The sequence below is a fragment of the Salvia splendens genome, chromosome 6, assembly GCF_004379255.2.
Source record: "Salvia splendens isolate huo1 chromosome 6, SspV2, whole genome shotgun sequence".
Lineage (NCBI taxonomy): Eukaryota > Viridiplantae > Streptophyta > Magnoliopsida > Lamiales > Lamiaceae > Salvia > Salvia splendens.
The window spans coordinates 38,061,742-38,079,545 of record NC_056037.1 but is presented as its reverse complement, the minus strand read 5'-3'; the positions used below and the strand labels follow the sequence as shown (position 1 = coordinate 38,079,545).

The following is a 17,804-nucleotide window of genomic DNA, read 5'->3' as shown; positions in this document are numbered from 1 at the left end:
TTTTTAGATTTCAAATAAGCTTAACGAACAGATTAAAATTACAAAGGACAAGTTCTTGAATATCAACCAACGTATCATTCCAGTAAAGATCAATTTTTTGCTTACAAAACCAAAGCTGAATGAGGTGGCCATGTTACAAATTGCAAAACAGAATTCATCAGTTTTTAAGACACCAGCAAGGATCTAAAGAGCGGATATTAAGATCCATTTGCCGGTCGCGATGGTTCCTCAATATCGATGTCTTTGACACCAGCAGTTATTGAGGGTTCATCGTCAGAAGCATCTTCCAGTTGGGATCCATTTCGACGCAACTCTTTGATTTTGAGAAACTCGTCATAATGATCTTTCCTTTGCTCCTTGAAGCTCCTGCGCCTCTCGGAATCAGAATCTGATTTTGAATTGGTTTGAATTAGTTACCCGGTGCAATAATACAATGACACAACAAGGCTGCTAAAAGAAGGAATCGAAACTGACAAAGAACTTGTTTAGGGAGCAAGAACTATACTCTTTCCAAGTTCCAACTAAATGTTCGAATACATAAACACTTATATGATGAAAAGAACCCACGATTAAGTGACGATACGTGCTATCCTATCAAGTAAAGACAAGTGGACAGTTGAGCTACGAAGCAAATGCAAAAAAGACATACCTTCTTCACCTTGATCCATTGCTTCTGTGTCATCATCAGATGATGTCCAGCCCGATTGATGTGAGCCAGATTTAGTAGAGGAGCCTACATCATTCAATGAAGAAGATGTCGCTAGTATATTCAGTGCATCTTCAAAATAATCCCCGAAGCCTCCTCCTCTCGAAGGAGATGATGGATCTACAGCAGTAGGAGCCAGTTATAAGCCAGCATAGTCCATAAACAAACTACTAGAGCTACGTGCTCAACATCTTTAGTTATTCACATTCCAATTTAGCCAATGAACAAAATGTGTAAACTAGCCATGCTATGTTGCTCGTACTACCTTGAATTTTCATATTTGCAACTAAAAAATTATCCATGCATATCCAATTTATTCTTGGGACCTATATACTTCAATAATTACAATAAGTGAGATTGTATACACATACCAACATATTCTTCATCGTCAATCATGGGATGGTACGGTGTCTTTGGTTCAGTTATTTTCTGCCTGACAGGTTTATTTGCCTCGATTTCTGCTATATTATCTTCATTCCATTTCACTCGTGACCTAGCACCAGAAACAGATGACCCATTAGCACAAATGGATGATAACCAAACATTTTTTAACATTCAATAACCCGACATTCATGTAGCTAAAAGAGGTACTGCACATTCATGTTATACTATATCTTATATCTTCAAAGCTTTGTCAAGTCCAAATAACAAATCACCGGAACAATCAATGTCACTATATTACAATCTGGATTATCTAATTTCACTCCTTCCGTATAACTTGAAGGGAATGAAAAACAACTCCATGCTTCAGGACAGGTTTACCTCAAAAGAAAGGCCATTGTGCTTCATAACGACAAAATTTAAGCACCGAATGCAAAACAATATAGTATCATGAAAATAATTATTATGACAAGCAAATACTCCATTTAGCAACAAATGAGATATGATAATATGGCAAAGTGGAACCCGGGCCTCACTTAACACAACGGCGATAAATAATCTAATAGTCACACTCCGCAGCAGACAGAAAACTAGGATAACCGAAACACAAGCACAAATTCAATCTTAATTTCAAAGAAACTAAAATATGCTGCTCAAGAAACACCTTCTGATATGATCATAGTACGGATTCACACAGTCACACAGAGATAAAGCTTAAGCAGAAATCAACAATCTATGCATACCATCAACATTCTACGAGATCGTGTTCAGCCAATAAAACAGACGGCATGTAATTAAAATTTCCCCAAACGAAATCTTAAAACAGCACAAAAATAATCAACGTCTACTTTCGCATTCTCATGATAAATTATTAAATAAACTGTTACAAACGGAACAAATGAAGAAATAAATATATTAGAAAATCATTCATGATCTCCAAGCCTAAAAACGACGAATTTCACAGCTGAAACGGAACGACGAGGTCTAAACCAATCATTTGACAAGGATAAAACTGCAGATGTTGAAACAGGTATCAATTGAGAAAGAGAATATGATTTTCATACATTCGATTTTACGCGATGGATTTCCTTCGATTCTTCGCTGCGTCTCTGTTCTTCGTTTTGCCGTTCAATTACTTCAGGATCAGGAATCGGGAATTTATTTGATGCCTGAGAAATGACAAATATACCCCTTACCTGATTATCCTCTAATAATAATAATAATAATAATAATAATAATAATAATAATAATAATAATAATAATAATAATAATAATAATAATAATAATAATAATAATAATAATAATAATAATAATAATAATAATAATAATAATAATAATTTTGTTCAAAAATTAAGAAACCTAATTAACCGACATATTTGTGAGCTAGAGCTCTGACTGCATTTCAATTCATTTCATTCTTCAACAATTGACTAACGAAGGTATGAATTCCTATTCCTAACGCTCTCTCTGCCCTTTTGCTTTTTCGTTTTTTTGGATTGTAAGGAATTTTGTGTTTTGATTTATGGTACGCTCTGCCGCCTTACAAAAATTGCTTGATCCGAATGATTCATTCGTTCATGTGTTTTAGGTTTATTTGAATTGAGATCTAATCTATCAATATGCTGCTTTTTTAGATTTATTTACTGTATGAAGTTAGTGGTCACTGAACTAAATTTGATGGTTTATGAAATCAAAGATTGGGTTATGGAAGCTCGTCTCATGCTCGAAGTGTTTTTGAAAAATAGGAATCAATAATCCCAACATTTGCGTTTGCATTTTGATGAAAGAATTTTAGGTGACAATGTACATGTTTGTGGTGTGCACTTTTCAGCTAAGATTTATCCTAGAAATTCAGACGGTAGTCATGGAAATGTAGATATCAGGCTATCTGATTTTTATTTATTTGGTGAAGCATTATAGTCATCCATAAGAATAATTTATTTTTGTTTTGTTGGGGTTATGAAAGCTCGTCTCATTCTCGAAGTGTTTCCTAGTCTCTAGGTTTCCTTAATAGGCAATCAATAATCTCAGCATCTGCTTATGCATTTTTTATCGAAGAATTTTAGGAGATCAAAGGTGATGCATTTTGTGGTGTACACTTTTCAGCTAAGATTTATCCTTGCTATTCAAATTGTAGTGATGGCAATGTAGAAATCAGACTATCTGATTCATTCAGTGAAGCATTATAGTAGTAATTTGTTTTTTGTTTTTGTTTTTGTTTTTGGATCATACTATAATCTAAGTTTTAGCCCACATGTTCTACATCAGTGTGTTTACTAAAATGGGCCTTTCTTGTTTTTTGTGCAGTGTGTGCAGTTGCAAGATATTGAATTCATAGTTAATTCCATAGACATCATAGAAGATATAATTGGAGAACCGAAATCGTTGAGTTATGTTTTCATTATTTTATGGACTCTGGAAGTACATGTTCACCAAGATGGAGTTTCATGTCCTCATTCTTGGAATTGGCAAAGCTGGCAAAACAGTAAATTGCTAAACTGCTCTTGTCTTGCTGTATTTTCCTTCTTCCTCATGACATCTACCACTCAGATCCATAATTGTTGGTGGATTTTCGAGTGTATATTTGTATCCAGATCATTGTTTGAGCTGATTCAGACTTCTGTTTCTTAGACATTTCTGGAGAAAGTGAAGTCACAGTATTCAAACTTGGAAGGCCTTCCGCCTGATCGGATTGTTCCCACCGTTGGACTTAATATTGGTCGTGTCGAAGCGTCAAACACAAAACTCGTATTCTGGGACCTGGGAGGTCAGGTTTGAATTGTACTCTAGCTTTCAGCAGTAATCAATATTCAATAATACAACTACGTTAGTTCCCTTTTGCCACTGGCGGCATCATTCAAATTGTTGCGTCAAAGTTTCCTCATTCTCTGTGAGAAAATTCTGACTGATTAGATACTTGTGATGTTTCATCAGCCTGGTCTTCGCTCCATTTGGGAAAAATATTATGAAGAGGCACATGCTGTAGTTTATGTTATCGATGCTTCGTGCCAATCCCGTTTTGAAGATTCAAAATCTGCCCTTGGTAATGTTTATAGGGAAGAATATTTAAAACCGCATTCTAGTGATTCTTGTTTTTGTTCCATGTGCTTCTTCATTATGTTTAACATTGTAATATGAAGGTATTTTAACGTCAATTTGATTTGCAGAAAAGGTTCTTCGGCATGAGGATTTGCAAGGAGCTCCACTTCTGATATTAGCAAATAAGCAGGTAAAAGATTTTTCCAGTCCTAGCTAGACAGGGAAAAATGTGTCAAACATGTTAATATTTTCGATAGTTCTCTTATACTTCTAGATATCATCAGGTATTCTTGTTGTGTTGTGCATAATGGTAACTAATAACCTTACAAGACTATCTACATCACGAAAACAAATATTGAAAGGGCCCTCTCTCAATACAGTCCTTTATGATCTGATCGAGTAAATAAAAATGTTACAGAGAAATAGCACTAGTAACTACTAACTTTACTACATTTTTCGCTGCAGGATTGCGAAGGTGCTGTACCTGCTGATGAACTTTCTCAGTATCTGGACCTAAAAAAATTGAACGAAAGAGTTTATGCATTTCAAGCAGTTTCGGCAACTGATGGGTAAACATGTTCTTTTGTTCATACTTATTTGGTAGGCGAGCAACCGAAAGTGGAATATGTTCTGGTATGGACATGACAATGTCTGGGTTTGACTGCAGGCTTGGGATCAAAGAAAGTGTAAACTGGCTAGTAGATGCTATGGAGAGAAGCGAGAGAACAGATATGTTGCGCGGTCGTGCTGGATCCAGTGTTGTCTAGAATTTATAATGGTATAGCGACCTTATTATAGATTCATATTATTACTTAGTTTTGTACGCAAATCAGGGTTCAGTTTTGTCGTATGTATGGTATGGCATTGGACCAACACCAATTCTATAGCTTTCTCTTGGCAAATTGGCTCACATTGCTTGATTTATACCTGCGTTTCATCTCAAGTTATATTATGATGTAGAAAATTGTGATACTACATTCAAGAACACTGAGAATTTTCATATAATTATTCTGGACCGTGTAATTTAATGTCTGATAATTCAGTTGTCCGAGCATTACAGTGCTGAAGTAACCCACATCGTACTGTTCGGACCACCTTTAAACAAAACGATAAGTGTACCCGAAACGAACTCCGACTCAGGTGGAAAGGTAGAGAATACCTTGATTTTTTTTTTGTCTTATAGGCTTGTAGCATTTCTACCTATTGCATATCCTCTTAACTTGGGCAATGGAAATTTGTATGGAAGTAATAAATATCCAAAGATTTCCACCAAAATAATTAAAAGAATTAGCATGCAAAACTAAACTTTATAAGCTCCACGTAATAATTAAACCCAAAAAAAAAAGACTAGTAGCAATGTTCATTAGATATAAATGATGTATATAAGGTTAAACCAAATTGCACTAACATATTGATAACATTTCACTCCTTTTTCTCAACATGAACATCCGCAGCAGCAGTTGTGGTTTCCTCAGTTTCCTTAGGAGAAGTGTTTCTGATGGACCATCTTCGGCCAGTTTAGCAGCATGACCCTCAGCAGCTTCCACGCGTGTCGTGAATGTACAAAAATTAATGAAATTTATGATTCGCATACTAAAAGTGGAAAATAAAGGCTTTTATAAATCATAGAAAATATAAAATGGAAAAATAAATCTTTAAATGATGGACGGACATAGAGAGCACTCCTTATTTAAGAGTTTAATGACCATGAAACTTAGTTTTGTTGGTCTGATGCTTTTTTTTCAATCATCACTCAATAGGATGATAGGAAAAATAGAGAGTCGTTTTTTATGGCTATGTTTATTTAAATGTATTATTTGTTCAAAGTTAATTGAGTTGTATTCCGTATTTTCTTTTTAAAAAATTAGATAAAATTTAAAACTAACACAGTTTGTGGATGTAAGAAACACTTATGAATCAAGTAACTAGGTAATTGCATCTCTATGCAAATGACAAACCACTACTTTAAGTCAAAATCTTGAATACTAAGTGAATATTTTTCTAGCAAAATTTTTATTTTTTTTAATTTCACTTTCTTTATTTTTCTATCAATTTTATTTTTATTTATTTTCTTTATTCTCTTTTTAGTATAATTAATTTAATGTTCTTTTTATAAGTACTAGTACTACTGTAAGTACTAAAAATAAATGACCCAATTTGAGAGAAATTTTGTAATTAATTGAATGAACAAAAGATGTGTCATAATGGGTTATGTTTTGTATAAGCCCATATATATAGTCTTTAGCAAAATCCCAGATTCCAGGTGGAAACGCAGAAACAAGAAACCTCTGAAATTTCACTCTCCAATCACCAAGAAAGCTTGTTTTACGGCGAAATGGCCGCCGGCGGAGACCACGCAGATGTGGCACACGGCGGAGATTTCAGGGGGAAAGTGTGGAGCATGACCGGCGGGGCCAATTGCCGCCCCAAGCACTGGAAGCGCAACACCGCCTTCGCCATGGCCGGCATCGTCCTCATCTGTATCCCCATCGCCATGAAATCCGCCCAGCTGGAGGTACACACCTTCAATTCCAGACGACTTTATATTTGGACTTTGATTTCGCTTGCTTAATTTGTTGACTGTTGGGGTCTTTATCAAATCGAACATATTGACTGGGATTTCTTTTACTTTGTCACGGTATTTGGATCCCAAATATACGGGTATAGCTGTGTAGTCAGGTGATGCTGAGTTTTGATCGCTAGTATTTAGGGATTTGTGATTTGGGGATTATCTGTTGTGAGCTTTGGCTAGTTCAATTATCCACTTTTTGATGTTGTTCAGCTAACTGGGGATTGAATCGCTGACAACATCAAACGAAAATGTTCATAAAGTTTGGTCGTATGCTAAACTCTCCTTATTGACTTGTGTATCCTATTTGATTAAGCTATACATCTTTAAAAATCACCATGCAATATGTTAGAAAATGTGTCTCGTAGTCCTACGATATAGTGGTCTGTTAATGACTTAGTGATAATACTCATCTTGCTAATCGTTAAGCTTTTAAGTGCAAGAGGATTTTGGATTTTAGTAAGATGTTTTTCTTTTTGTTTGCATGTTGTGTGTTATCTTGGAGTATGTATTTTTACAAGGATGTAGGATTCTAGGATCTAGGGTGAAGATTGAAATCTCGACTAGACTGAATGCCATTATAAATACCATATACAGACAATGGATCATCATAAATTGTGGTTATGTGCTAAACTCTCCTTATTGACTTGTGTATCCTATTTGATTAGGCTATGCATCTTTTGAAATCCTCATACAATCTGTCTCGTAGTGCTACAATGAAGTAGTATGTTCGTGACTAAGTGGTGAACTGATGATACTCATCTTGCTAATCTTTAAGCTTTTATGTGCAAGAGGATTTTGGATTGCAGTAAGACGCTTACCTTTTGTTTGCGTGTTGTGTGTTGTCTTGTATATATTCTTACAAGGATGTAGGATGTAGGGTCAAGAATGGAATCTCAACTCAGACTGAATTCCGTAATAATTACCATCCCAGATTTGGTTGGCAATTATCTAGATGGAACCGTTTTCTGAGTATAGTTGAACTTAGTGTTTTCTTTTGAAAACAACATCTTTGTGGAATTGGAAGGCTTCCAACAAAGTAGCATCTCATGGCCACTTTCTGTTTGCTTTAACTTGTGGTTACCATCATGAGTTCACATTGGCACACTCTTCAAATTTGTGGAGAATTGACCTTGTGGATCTTCACAGTATTGAATAGTTTTATAGTATGAAACTTATTTGTTTGATTTTAAAATATTTTAAGAGAGCTTTAACTTTCACAAATTGTGTTGACTATGGCATTAGGATTAGAAGTGCCTACAAGTTTACTTCTCTCAACACACTAAACACCACTAAATAGTTAGGCTTGTAGAAAATAATCTTTGTTGATGTTGGCTCAGGTTTTAAAGTTCCAGAAACTTATTTAATGTTCGGTATTATCCCCGTGAACACGTTCTTTACCCTAGCTGACAAACGTGTTTGTCATTCTGCAATACTACTGACCATAGTCCAACTTTTAGATTATTTCGCTGTTATAGATATATCCTTATTTTCAAACACCCAATTTAACTTGATTGATATATTTCAAGTCTATAATATCCTGCTCTAGATGGCTGATTTTAACCTGCAGCAGCTTATGTATAGTTATTTTGAAGTAATTTCTTGTGCCTTGATTTATTGCAGCAACGTCCGCATACCCCTGTCCGCCCGATTCCCTCCCAGATGTGGTGCAAAAATTTCGGCAACAAGGACTATTAGTTCATTGTAATGCACTCTTAAGAAATACTTTGGGGTCTTCCCCTCGTTCATTCTGAACTTTTTTGTGTTTCTCGAACGAGCCAATCAAACCGTATGGCATGTAATAAGAAATTACTGGATTTGTTCATTTCGTGATACCAAGAAATTCTCAAGGTTCAGATGCAAACAGATTTGGCTTGTTTTAGATTTTAGTTTAACTAGTATTACACCCGTGCTATTCACGGACTAAGATATTTTTAAAATATTGATTTAGATTATAAATTATTAAATGAAATTAGAAACAATATCTTTATATGAAAAATTTAACAAAATGTAAAATATATAAGTACGAAACAATTAATCACAAACTATAATGTTTCAGTGTTTAAATTATACCTTGTGGGGGATAAAATAAGTCATAATAGAATAGAACAAATGAGGAATCACTCATTAATTTTGGAAACTTTTTTATCCACTAAATTACTCATAGAATTAATAGAACATCGTTAAAGTTCTTTGTCAATACAGTAAATCCACTCACGTCTTCTATAAAATACGAATCCAATTAGTCATTACATCACTAATTTAATACCAAAACAATTAAAGACGTATTAGAATCAATCAAAACTAAAAACACCTCAACATACTACTACATTTTATATAAAAATTTTAACATGCAAATAAGTAAGTATAGACATGAAAAAAATTTAAAAAACTGGTCGATTATAATTTCCATTAATAATCCAATATATACATACAATTTATATTTATAATTTCAATAGGTATAACTCCAAAATCCTTTCACGTTCCTTTATTTAAAGTATATTTCCTTCATTTAAAGTCTATTCACTTTCTCCAATAAATTAAAAGATCTAATTTTTTTTGTCTCTACTTTAATGAATATTCAATTTATAATCTCATACTACATGCATTCAAAAGTATCCACAAGTAGCAGTTTTATTATTTCTTCAAAATTCTCCTTTTACATATGTATATTTGGATTGATTTAATTCTTTATATAAAAAATGATACTATTAATTAATCAGATTTTATTCATTTAGTCGGTGGAGATGTATAGTCTTCTACAAAAAGTATTATAATCAGATTTAATTAATTTAAACTATGCATCTAATACCGATCCTAATAAAAAAAAACAGATTCAAATGTCGGAATCATTAACTATTGTTCACTGTGATGAAATAAGATTAAACTTAAATGAAATAAGATTAAACTTAAATTCCAAAAATATTATGCGGAATCATTAACTATTGTTCACTGTGATGCAAGTAGAAAATATCAAAGTAGAATTCATATGATCCAACTAATAATGAAATCAATTTCATAGAATGATTCATCAAACGTACAAAGAAGAGAACTACTCTATTTATACAATGAGCTAGGAAAGGAAACAAAATATCTTCTAACTAACTTTCTAACTAACTCATCAAATATCTAGTGATGACAAGGCGGTGACGTAACATGCATGAGAAGGAGGCGCCATGTTGTCGACGTCGATGCTTCGTCATCTTTCACAATGCATTTGTAAGAAATAGGTTGCGGTCTTCTCCTCCTTTCTGAAATTTCCTATGTTTCTCAGAAAGTAAAAGCAATATGGGCCTATACGAATAGGCAAGCTACAAATCAAGTGAAACATATGTGTTTAACTTTTTTTTATTAAAGAAAAATGCAAGCTGAAGTACATCAAAAAATAAAATAAAAAAATAAACATAACAACACTCTCAAACATACCACCCAAAAACAACAAAACACACCACCCAAGACATTCAATGGCTCAACCCAAACAAAAGAGACTAAAAAACAAACAAACAACCAATACAAGCCCACCCAAAAACATATTGTATGCACTAATTTTAATAATTAATAAAAATTTATTGATATTTAAAAATCTAAATTTAAAATTTAATTTTATAAAATTAAATCTGATGTTGAAATAAAGAAATACAGTGAAGGATGACAAAAAGGGAACAATAATGATAATTTTGAAATAATATCAGATTTAATACATCACTGAAATAATATCATATTTAAAATGTTAAAAGTGTAAAAAGACCAATGCCCAAACCCTCAAAAGGGTATTTTCGTATAAAAAATGGCAAAAGGACTAATTTCGAGATAAACCCTTAGTCCATGGATATCTGACGATATTTTTAAAGTGCAGAGACTATGAGCGAGATAAACTCATAGTCCAGAGACCATTTTTGTAGTTCACTATTAGTTTAATGAGATAGTAGAGGCATTAGCTAATTATACTGGGAAAATTTAATGCTGATTTTTTTAAAACCAAATGTTTTGATTATGGGATGATTATGAATAAATTCAAATAATAAAATGAGATAAAAATTTAAACAAATTTCATAATATACCAAAATTTATGATTTTTAATTTTGACAACAATTCAATTCAACCAAGCTTAAAATATGGTAAAATAAATTTGCGAGTGGAGTGCCATTTTTACGCCCTCAAATTTTCCGCATTCCCTCTGCAAATTCTGCTCAAAGTAGAAGAAATCCATTGCCGCAAATCCGCAAACAAATAATCAAGTGATCAGAGAAAGCGGGGGGAAATGGTGACTTCGCCGGTGGTAAATACGTATCCTCTTTCTAGCTACACTTTCGGCACCAAAGAGCCCAAGATGGAGAAAGACACCTCCGTCGCCGATCGCCTTGCTCGTATGAAAGTCAAGTTCGTCTCTTTTTCCTTCTTGCTTTCTGATTTATTATCATGATTGCGCTTTCAGTAAAACCCTAGATCAGATTTCAGTGATTCGATTTAGGGTTTTAGTGCGTGACCTAGAAATTCGGCATGATTTCAATTCATTTTTCGTTTGATTGTTGTTTTGCAGCTACATGAAGGAAGGTATGAGGACTAGCGTCGAGGGTATTTTGTTGGTATGCGTTTTTCTCCTACATTGACCAATTTTGTTCATAATTAATGAAATTTAATGTGCTTGATAGCAAGATTGTTAGAAAATTATAACCAATGCAAAGTGGATATTGTTCCATTCTTAATCCAGAAAAAAGGTTACAGATTTATGAACTTTTGACATAACTGTGTATGTTCAAGCAATCACTTTTGTTTCTTAAATCTACAATTATGTTTACAATTGCTGTCAGTATTGAAACATGTCGGTAATGTAAAATTAGTTTGATCTTTATGGATTTATCTACTTCAATTGGCACTAGAATAATTTCACTCTTCTTCAAGACATCAACTACATTTGATTTTAAGTATATCATATTTACATCGATTTTTAAGCATATGCCTGAATGAATTTTCATCATGGAGCCAAAGTGTCAAACTCCTATTGATTGGCCATTATGATTATCGTCACGAGTCCCTCTTGATGAATGCCTTAGCCAATTTGCTTAGGTAACTATCAAAAGTGAGCCCAAGGTGGGCTATCATCTTGTCATTGTATATGCTAGAAGATGTGAGGAAAGTTGACCAGACCTACATATTTAATAAATTTCCATTCACACTGCATTATTGGAGGATTCTGTTAGTAGAATTGGATTTCATTCATCTAAGATGCTAGATTTCTTTTATTTCTACGCTGCTTGAAGGATTTAATAACTGTCACAAAATCAACGTTATTGACTGTTGTGTTGTACCCAATCTATATACATTTTAGCTTAATTTTCACAAAGTTGTCAGTCTTTTAACTTGTCTGATAAATGTCTAAACTTCCAGGTCCAAGAGCATAATCATCCCCATATTCTTCTTTTGCAAATCGGAAATACATTTTGTAAGCTTCCAGGTGGTAGATTGAAGCCAGGAGAGAATGGTATGGTATTGACTTGAGTACTACTATGTTTTATTTTGTTATCTTCTATAAACTTTTGTTGCTGTCAATTCCAATGAACAAATTAACACATAATGATAAGGTGCCATAGAAGACTTATAATTAGAATGTAATAGTTTAAATTCATGTGGGTCTTACTCTTGTCCCCCTTTTTCTTCATGGTTCAACTCTACAGAAATTGATGGTTTGAAGCGGAAGCTCTCTAGCAAACTTGCTGCTAATTCACCTTCTCTACAGCCAGATTGGCAGGTAAAAATTGAACACTTGTCAATTTAAGGTCATAGTTAAAAGTCTTTTTATGCATAGGCACCTGATGTTTGAAATCCATGCAACATTGTGGTAACCTGATTCTGCATGTCTTTTTAGTATATATGGTAAGATTTGTCTTCAGTAACCTGACTCAGCATGTCTTTACTATAAGAAACAAGCCAATGACTACCTGCTTCATGGCTATATTCACATATCAGCTCTTTATTTTAAGAGAAAATTCAAAATTTCATGCAGGTTGGCGAGTGCGTGGCGATTTGGTGGAGACCGAACTTTGAAACAATCATGTATCCTTACTGCCCTCCGCATATAACGAAGCCTAAGGTAAAACAACACATGACACATGGTAGAACACCCATCATTCATTTGCCATGGAATTATACTCCTGATTGCTGATATTTTCTGATGCAGGAGTGCAAGAAGCTCTTCCTTGTTCATTTGTCTGAACGAGAGTATTTTGCTGTGCCGAAGAATTTGAAACTTCTGGCTGTTCCGTTGTTTGAACTATATGACAATGTTCAGGTGTGAAATGTTTAGCAACTTCATTTACACTTTCTTGTTTCCTCTTTTTTCTCAGTGAAAGAATTACTTTCCTACAACTTTGTGATAGTATGTCTTGATTTGTATTCCTCATTGTTGATCATACGCAGAGATATGGACCCGTTATATCCACCATCCCGCAGCAGCTATCCCGGTTTCAGTTCAACATGATTCATCCGTAGAGCACGGGGCTTCTAAAGCTCCACAATTCAACAGATAAAGTGATCAATGATCATGAATTGGTTAGCAACTCCAGTTCCAGGTTTGGAAGAGGAGAATCGAACACTATTTCATATCTAGATACATTCCCACAAAATTCAGAACGTTCAACTTGCTTTCTATGTTGACCCTTTTAGACTCCCGATCTTCTCTCAGTCGGGCACTTGACTTAGCCATACTTCTGTTTGCAGATTTATCCTGTTGCTTGTTTATGAAGTCCTTTCCCTGTTTGTTGTTTTTTTTTCATGTATTATTACTTATTTCTCATGTTGTAATGTGTAATTGTGTGGCTAACCTAGGAGGAAAATTAAAAATTGTAACTTGTAAGATTTGAGGGTTGTATATGACATTGAGTCATCGGATTTTGTAACCTAACATACCTCATTTTGTAACCTTTCCTAGTACATGTTTATTGTAACATTAGTTCTCAATTAGAGTTTACTAATTGCTAATACTCTGTTGATTCTTACTCATTATTTAGGAGCACACATTAACATTGAACTACTTCTAAACTGGTTCTAGGGGAAGGATTTTCATCTAGTTTATGTTTATGTTTATGTTTATGTTTATGTTTATGTTTATGTTTATGTTTATGTTTATGTTTATATTTGTGTTTATATTTATATTTGTGTATAGGACTAAAAAGATTTTTTGGCTAAATATACGACACCAATTTTGGATTTTTAATCTTATAGAGTACTATATAAAGCAGTTTACACCAATTGTAATGGCCGTATTATGTAGATGTTCAAATGTCCAATTAAATGTGAATCATAGCTGTACTTCCTCAAAAAAAGAATCAATTATTTGAACAAATTATAGTATGAGAGGTTGTTTCAATATCAGCCACAGTTATCATCATTATTGGCTTCTGAACTATTGGAGTATTAATTAGTTATTCTTAATTTCAGTAGAGTATGATCTTGTTATTAAGATAGTCATTTTTATATCTTAACTAAAGGCTAGAATCGGAAACTCAAAATGACTTAAATTAATTATTAAAATATCTAGTTTGGTTTAAATGAATGGTATGCATATTACGGAAAGGGGAGCGAAACTATTTAAGAAAATAAAAGCCCAAACCAACCATAAAGATGAATGCAAAATTTTAAAAATAATTTTAAACTTTTAAGATAAATTCACACACGATTTCTAGCTTTATTGTAGATATATAGATTAAAAAGTTAATCATTTTCCTAAATATGCAGATATATAAGCTACTCCATCCGTTCCACAATATTAGAAATGAGTCACTCACCCATTAAAAGGTCTTATAAAGGGGAGGGTTATCCACACTTATATAGATAAGTTAGGATCATCACTAAGTTGATGTGGGATAAGGTTTAAGAGTTTTAACACGCCCCCTTACGTGTAGGCCGGAATGACACATCAGTCTTCCATCACGTGGGTAGGCAAGAAAAGAGATAGAGAGATAAAATCCATCATCGACTTGGGCCCGCTCTGATACCATATTAGAAATGAGTCACTCGCCCCTTAAAAGGCCTTATAAAGGAGAGAGTTATTCACGCTTATATAGATGAGCTATGATTATCACAAAGTCGATGTGAGACAAGATTTAAAAGTTTTAACACACAATAAGAGTCACATTTTTCCATTTGGTCCGTCCCACAATAAGGGTCACACTTCATTTTTACCATAAATGTTAAGTATGTCTCACATTCCACTAACTTAATTCACTCACATTTTATTATAAAACCAATATAAAAAAGTCAGTCTCATATTCCACTAACTTTTTCAACCCACTATTTTTTATATTTCTAAAACCCGTGCCCACAATAAGAATGACTCCTATTGTGGGACGGAGAGAGTAAAATATAGCAGCACTTCTCCCGTCTCATTATAAGCGTGTCACTTTGCTTTTTTTTATGGTCTCATCAAAAGTGAGTCATTTTCCTTTAAAATAAAAATTCCTCCCTTACTTTATTTTTAATTACTTTATTCTTTTCACTCCTTTACTTTTCTCTCTTATATTTAAATACATTATAATTTCTTAAATCTCGTACCGAAAAGAAGTGACTCACTTATGGCAAGACGGTGAGAGTATAATTTTTTTACTAAATTATTATAAAAAAGATAAATATGTAATGCTACCTCCTCTGTCTCATAATAGGAGTCCACATATGACTCGACACGTGTTTTAAAAAATGTAAAAAAAAGTGGGTTGAAAAAGTTTATTGAGTATGGTCTCACTTTTATTATATAATATAATGAAATAGGAGTGAAATGCGTTAGTGGAATGTGATGCATACTTACCATTTAAGTAAAAGTGGACTTTTATCGTGTGACGGATAAAAATGGCAAAAGTAACTCTTATTGTGGGAAGAAAGTAGTACGTATACTGTATGATTCAATTTTAAAATAAACTATCTAAATGTCCAATTATGTGTACGGGGTGGTCGCGCTGAAGATGGTGCAACTGCCCCGTTGAAGGTGACGTCGAAGTAGACATTCCCATGTGAGAAGGGTATTTGTAAAATGAGGAAAAATAGGAGTAGCTGCCGTTGCTCCGCCGCGTTTTATGGCCTTTAGTTTGGATATTAAATGCTTCCATACATAAGTCAAGCTAAAAATAAACAACGTTACAACTTACAACTTGATAGTGGCGAATGTTGACACTAAATTAAACATGGGGTCCTCAAAATTTGCAATTTTTCGAAAATATTAATTCGAATTAAATAATCTAAATTGAAAAATGGACTTATGGACCCCTTCTTATTACATAGTACAGAAAAATTAGAGACAAAAGGAAATTGAGAAAGTATACAAAGAGACATATGTATATGCTTTTTACAGCAGATCCAGAATCTACTTTAGAGTAACTCAATTGTACTTTTAAATGTTACTCCCTCCGTCCCAGTTTTAGAGTGATATTTTGCCAAAAAAGTTCGTCCCAGTTTAGAGTTACGTTTAGAATTTTCCATTTTTGGACATAGAATTTTACCCCATTATTCAACAAAATTGCACTCAAATGCCATTATAAACACAAAAATAAACCCAAAAAAAAAAAAACAAAAACATAACCCACCCCCACCCCACCCCCAACCTCCCTCATTTGACTTTCATCTCTCTCTCTCTCTCTCCACCATTTCCCATCTCCCCCATTCCCAATTGTAGGAACCCTAATCGGCTCCTACTCTAATCGCCGATCTAAATTGTTGGAACCCTAATCGGCTCCTACTATTATCACTCCACCATTCTCGTCTCTCTCTATTCGCTTCTCATGGCGGAAGGTTGGGATCCACTGTCGGAGTGTGAATCGGTGCCATCTTTCGATGCACCTCCCGAAACCCTAATCGTCCCTGATACACCACCGGAAGTGATTGCACGGTGGGAAATCGACCGTGTGGTCGATTGTTACCACCGATCTGGACATTGGAGATGGTTTGCGGGCGTTGATGGGTCTGAGGTCGTCCATGAATCTGAGCTTCCCCCACCGGCTTGCTTCTTCGACGGATCTGAAACCCAGCCACCGTCTGAGGGCTTTGACGGGTCTGAACGCCACCCGCCGGCTGAGGGCTTTGACGGGTCTGAACCATCCCTCCCCTGTGACGAATCTGGACCTCAACCAGCTTCCTCATCAAAGGTGGAGTACACCGAGAATGAGAAAGCTATGCTGCTGATCTTGTTGCCTGGCATGAAAGATCTCATCTAAACTGTGGGTATTTTCTCAATTCTGAGCCACCCCTTTGGTTGGTTTGGAGGCTGTTTCAGTTGAATTGATCTTGTTTGTTGTCATATGATGAAGTTTTTGTGATGAATAACATCTGATTATCTGTGTATTGACTGGATTGGTTGGTTTTTGTGAACTTAGCCACCCCTTTGATGGTTTGGAGGCTTTGATTTGCAAATTTGTACCTCTGTGATGATGTATTTTCTGAGAGTTCTACATGCTTAGTAACATCATTCTGTATTGGTTGGTTTTTTGTGAACATGGACACCCATTTGATGGTTTGGAGGCTGTGATTTGCTATTTTGTTGTATATGGTTGGTTTGTTGGCTCTGACCTGCAATGTTGCTTCTCTGTGATGAAGTTTTTGTGAGTGCTCTGTATTGGTTGTATTTTTGTGAACCTAGCCACCCCTTTGATGGTTTGGAGGTTTTGATTTGCAAATTTGTACCTCTGTGATGATGTATTTTCTGAGAGTTCTACATGCTTAGTAACATCATTCTGTATTGGTTGGTTTTTTGTGAACATGGGCACCCATTTGATGGTTTGGAGGCTGTGATTTGCTATTTTGCTGTATATGGTTGGTTTGTTGGCTCTGACCTGCAATGTTGCTTCTCTGTGATGAAGTTTTTGTGAGTGCTCTGTATTGGTTGTGTTTTTGTGAACCTAGCCACCCCTTTGATGGTTTGGAGGCTTTGATTTGCAAAATTGCAGCCTTTGATTGGTTTGTTGGGTCTGAATTGCAATGTTGCTCCTCTGTCATATGAGGCACCCACATCATTCTGAGGTAGTAGTAGATACTCCAAGCTCTCTTTGACCAGATTCTCCCCAACTTCTAGGGATGTAGGAAGCCCCACTGTCCTTCTCAGCCTTTCCTTGTTCAAGTGGGTTATTT

At 34.6% G+C, this 17,804-nt stretch overlaps 3 protein-coding genes across 5 annotated transcripts; 2 read left to right on the top strand and 1 right to left on the bottom strand.

Moving 5' to 3' along the window:
- LOC121806906 (protein phosphatase inhibitor 2-like) lies at positions 1 to 2,231 on the bottom strand. The gene is made up of 4 exons (XM_042207082.1): positions 2,152 to 2,231; positions 1,078 to 1,199; positions 650 to 826; positions 1 to 388 (listed from the first exon to the last, which is right to left on the bottom strand). Coding segments are annotated over exons 1-4 (492 nt in total). The 5' UTR covers positions 2,154 to 2,231; the 3' UTR covers positions 1 to 197.
- Positions 2,232 to 2,448: 217 nt separating this feature from the next.
- On the top strand, positions 2,449 to 5,050 carry LOC121806541 (ADP-ribosylation factor-related protein 1-like). 3 transcript variants are annotated; one of them, XM_042206622.1, is made up of 7 exons: positions 2,449 to 2,526; positions 3,395 to 3,572; positions 3,719 to 3,859; positions 4,022 to 4,130; positions 4,255 to 4,316; positions 4,592 to 4,695; positions 4,794 to 5,050. In XM_042206622.1, the coding sequence occupies exons 2-7, from the start codon at positions 3,480 to 3,482 to the stop codon at positions 4,891 to 4,893; spliced, it is 609 nt and encodes a 202-aa protein (XP_042062556.1). In that variant the 5' UTR covers positions 2,449 to 2,526; positions 3,395 to 3,479; the 3' UTR covers positions 4,894 to 5,050. The 3 variants fall into 3 exon arrangements, with proteins under 3 accessions (XP_042062556.1, XP_042062555.1, XP_042062557.1); XM_042206621.1 differs by lacking the exon at positions 2,449 to 2,526 and adding an exon at positions 2,574 to 2,612 and having other exon boundaries at positions 3,395 to 3,601; XM_042206623.1 differs by lacking the exon at positions 2,449 to 2,526 and adding an exon at positions 2,586 to 2,612.
- Positions 5,051 to 10,821: 5,771 nt separating this feature from the next.
- LOC121809995 (pre-mRNA cleavage factor Im 25 kDa subunit 2-like) lies at positions 10,822 to 13,639 on the top strand. Its single transcript, XM_042210867.1, has 7 exons — positions 10,822 to 11,075; positions 11,236 to 11,281; positions 12,084 to 12,177; positions 12,371 to 12,444; positions 12,700 to 12,786; positions 12,874 to 12,984; positions 13,113 to 13,639. Exons 1-7 carry the CDS (start codon positions 10,957 to 10,959, stop codon positions 13,182 to 13,184), a joined length of 603 nt encoding a protein of 200 aa, XP_042066801.1. The 5' UTR covers positions 10,822 to 10,956; the 3' UTR covers positions 13,185 to 13,639.
- Positions 13,640 to 17,804: the final 4,165 nt, after the last annotated feature.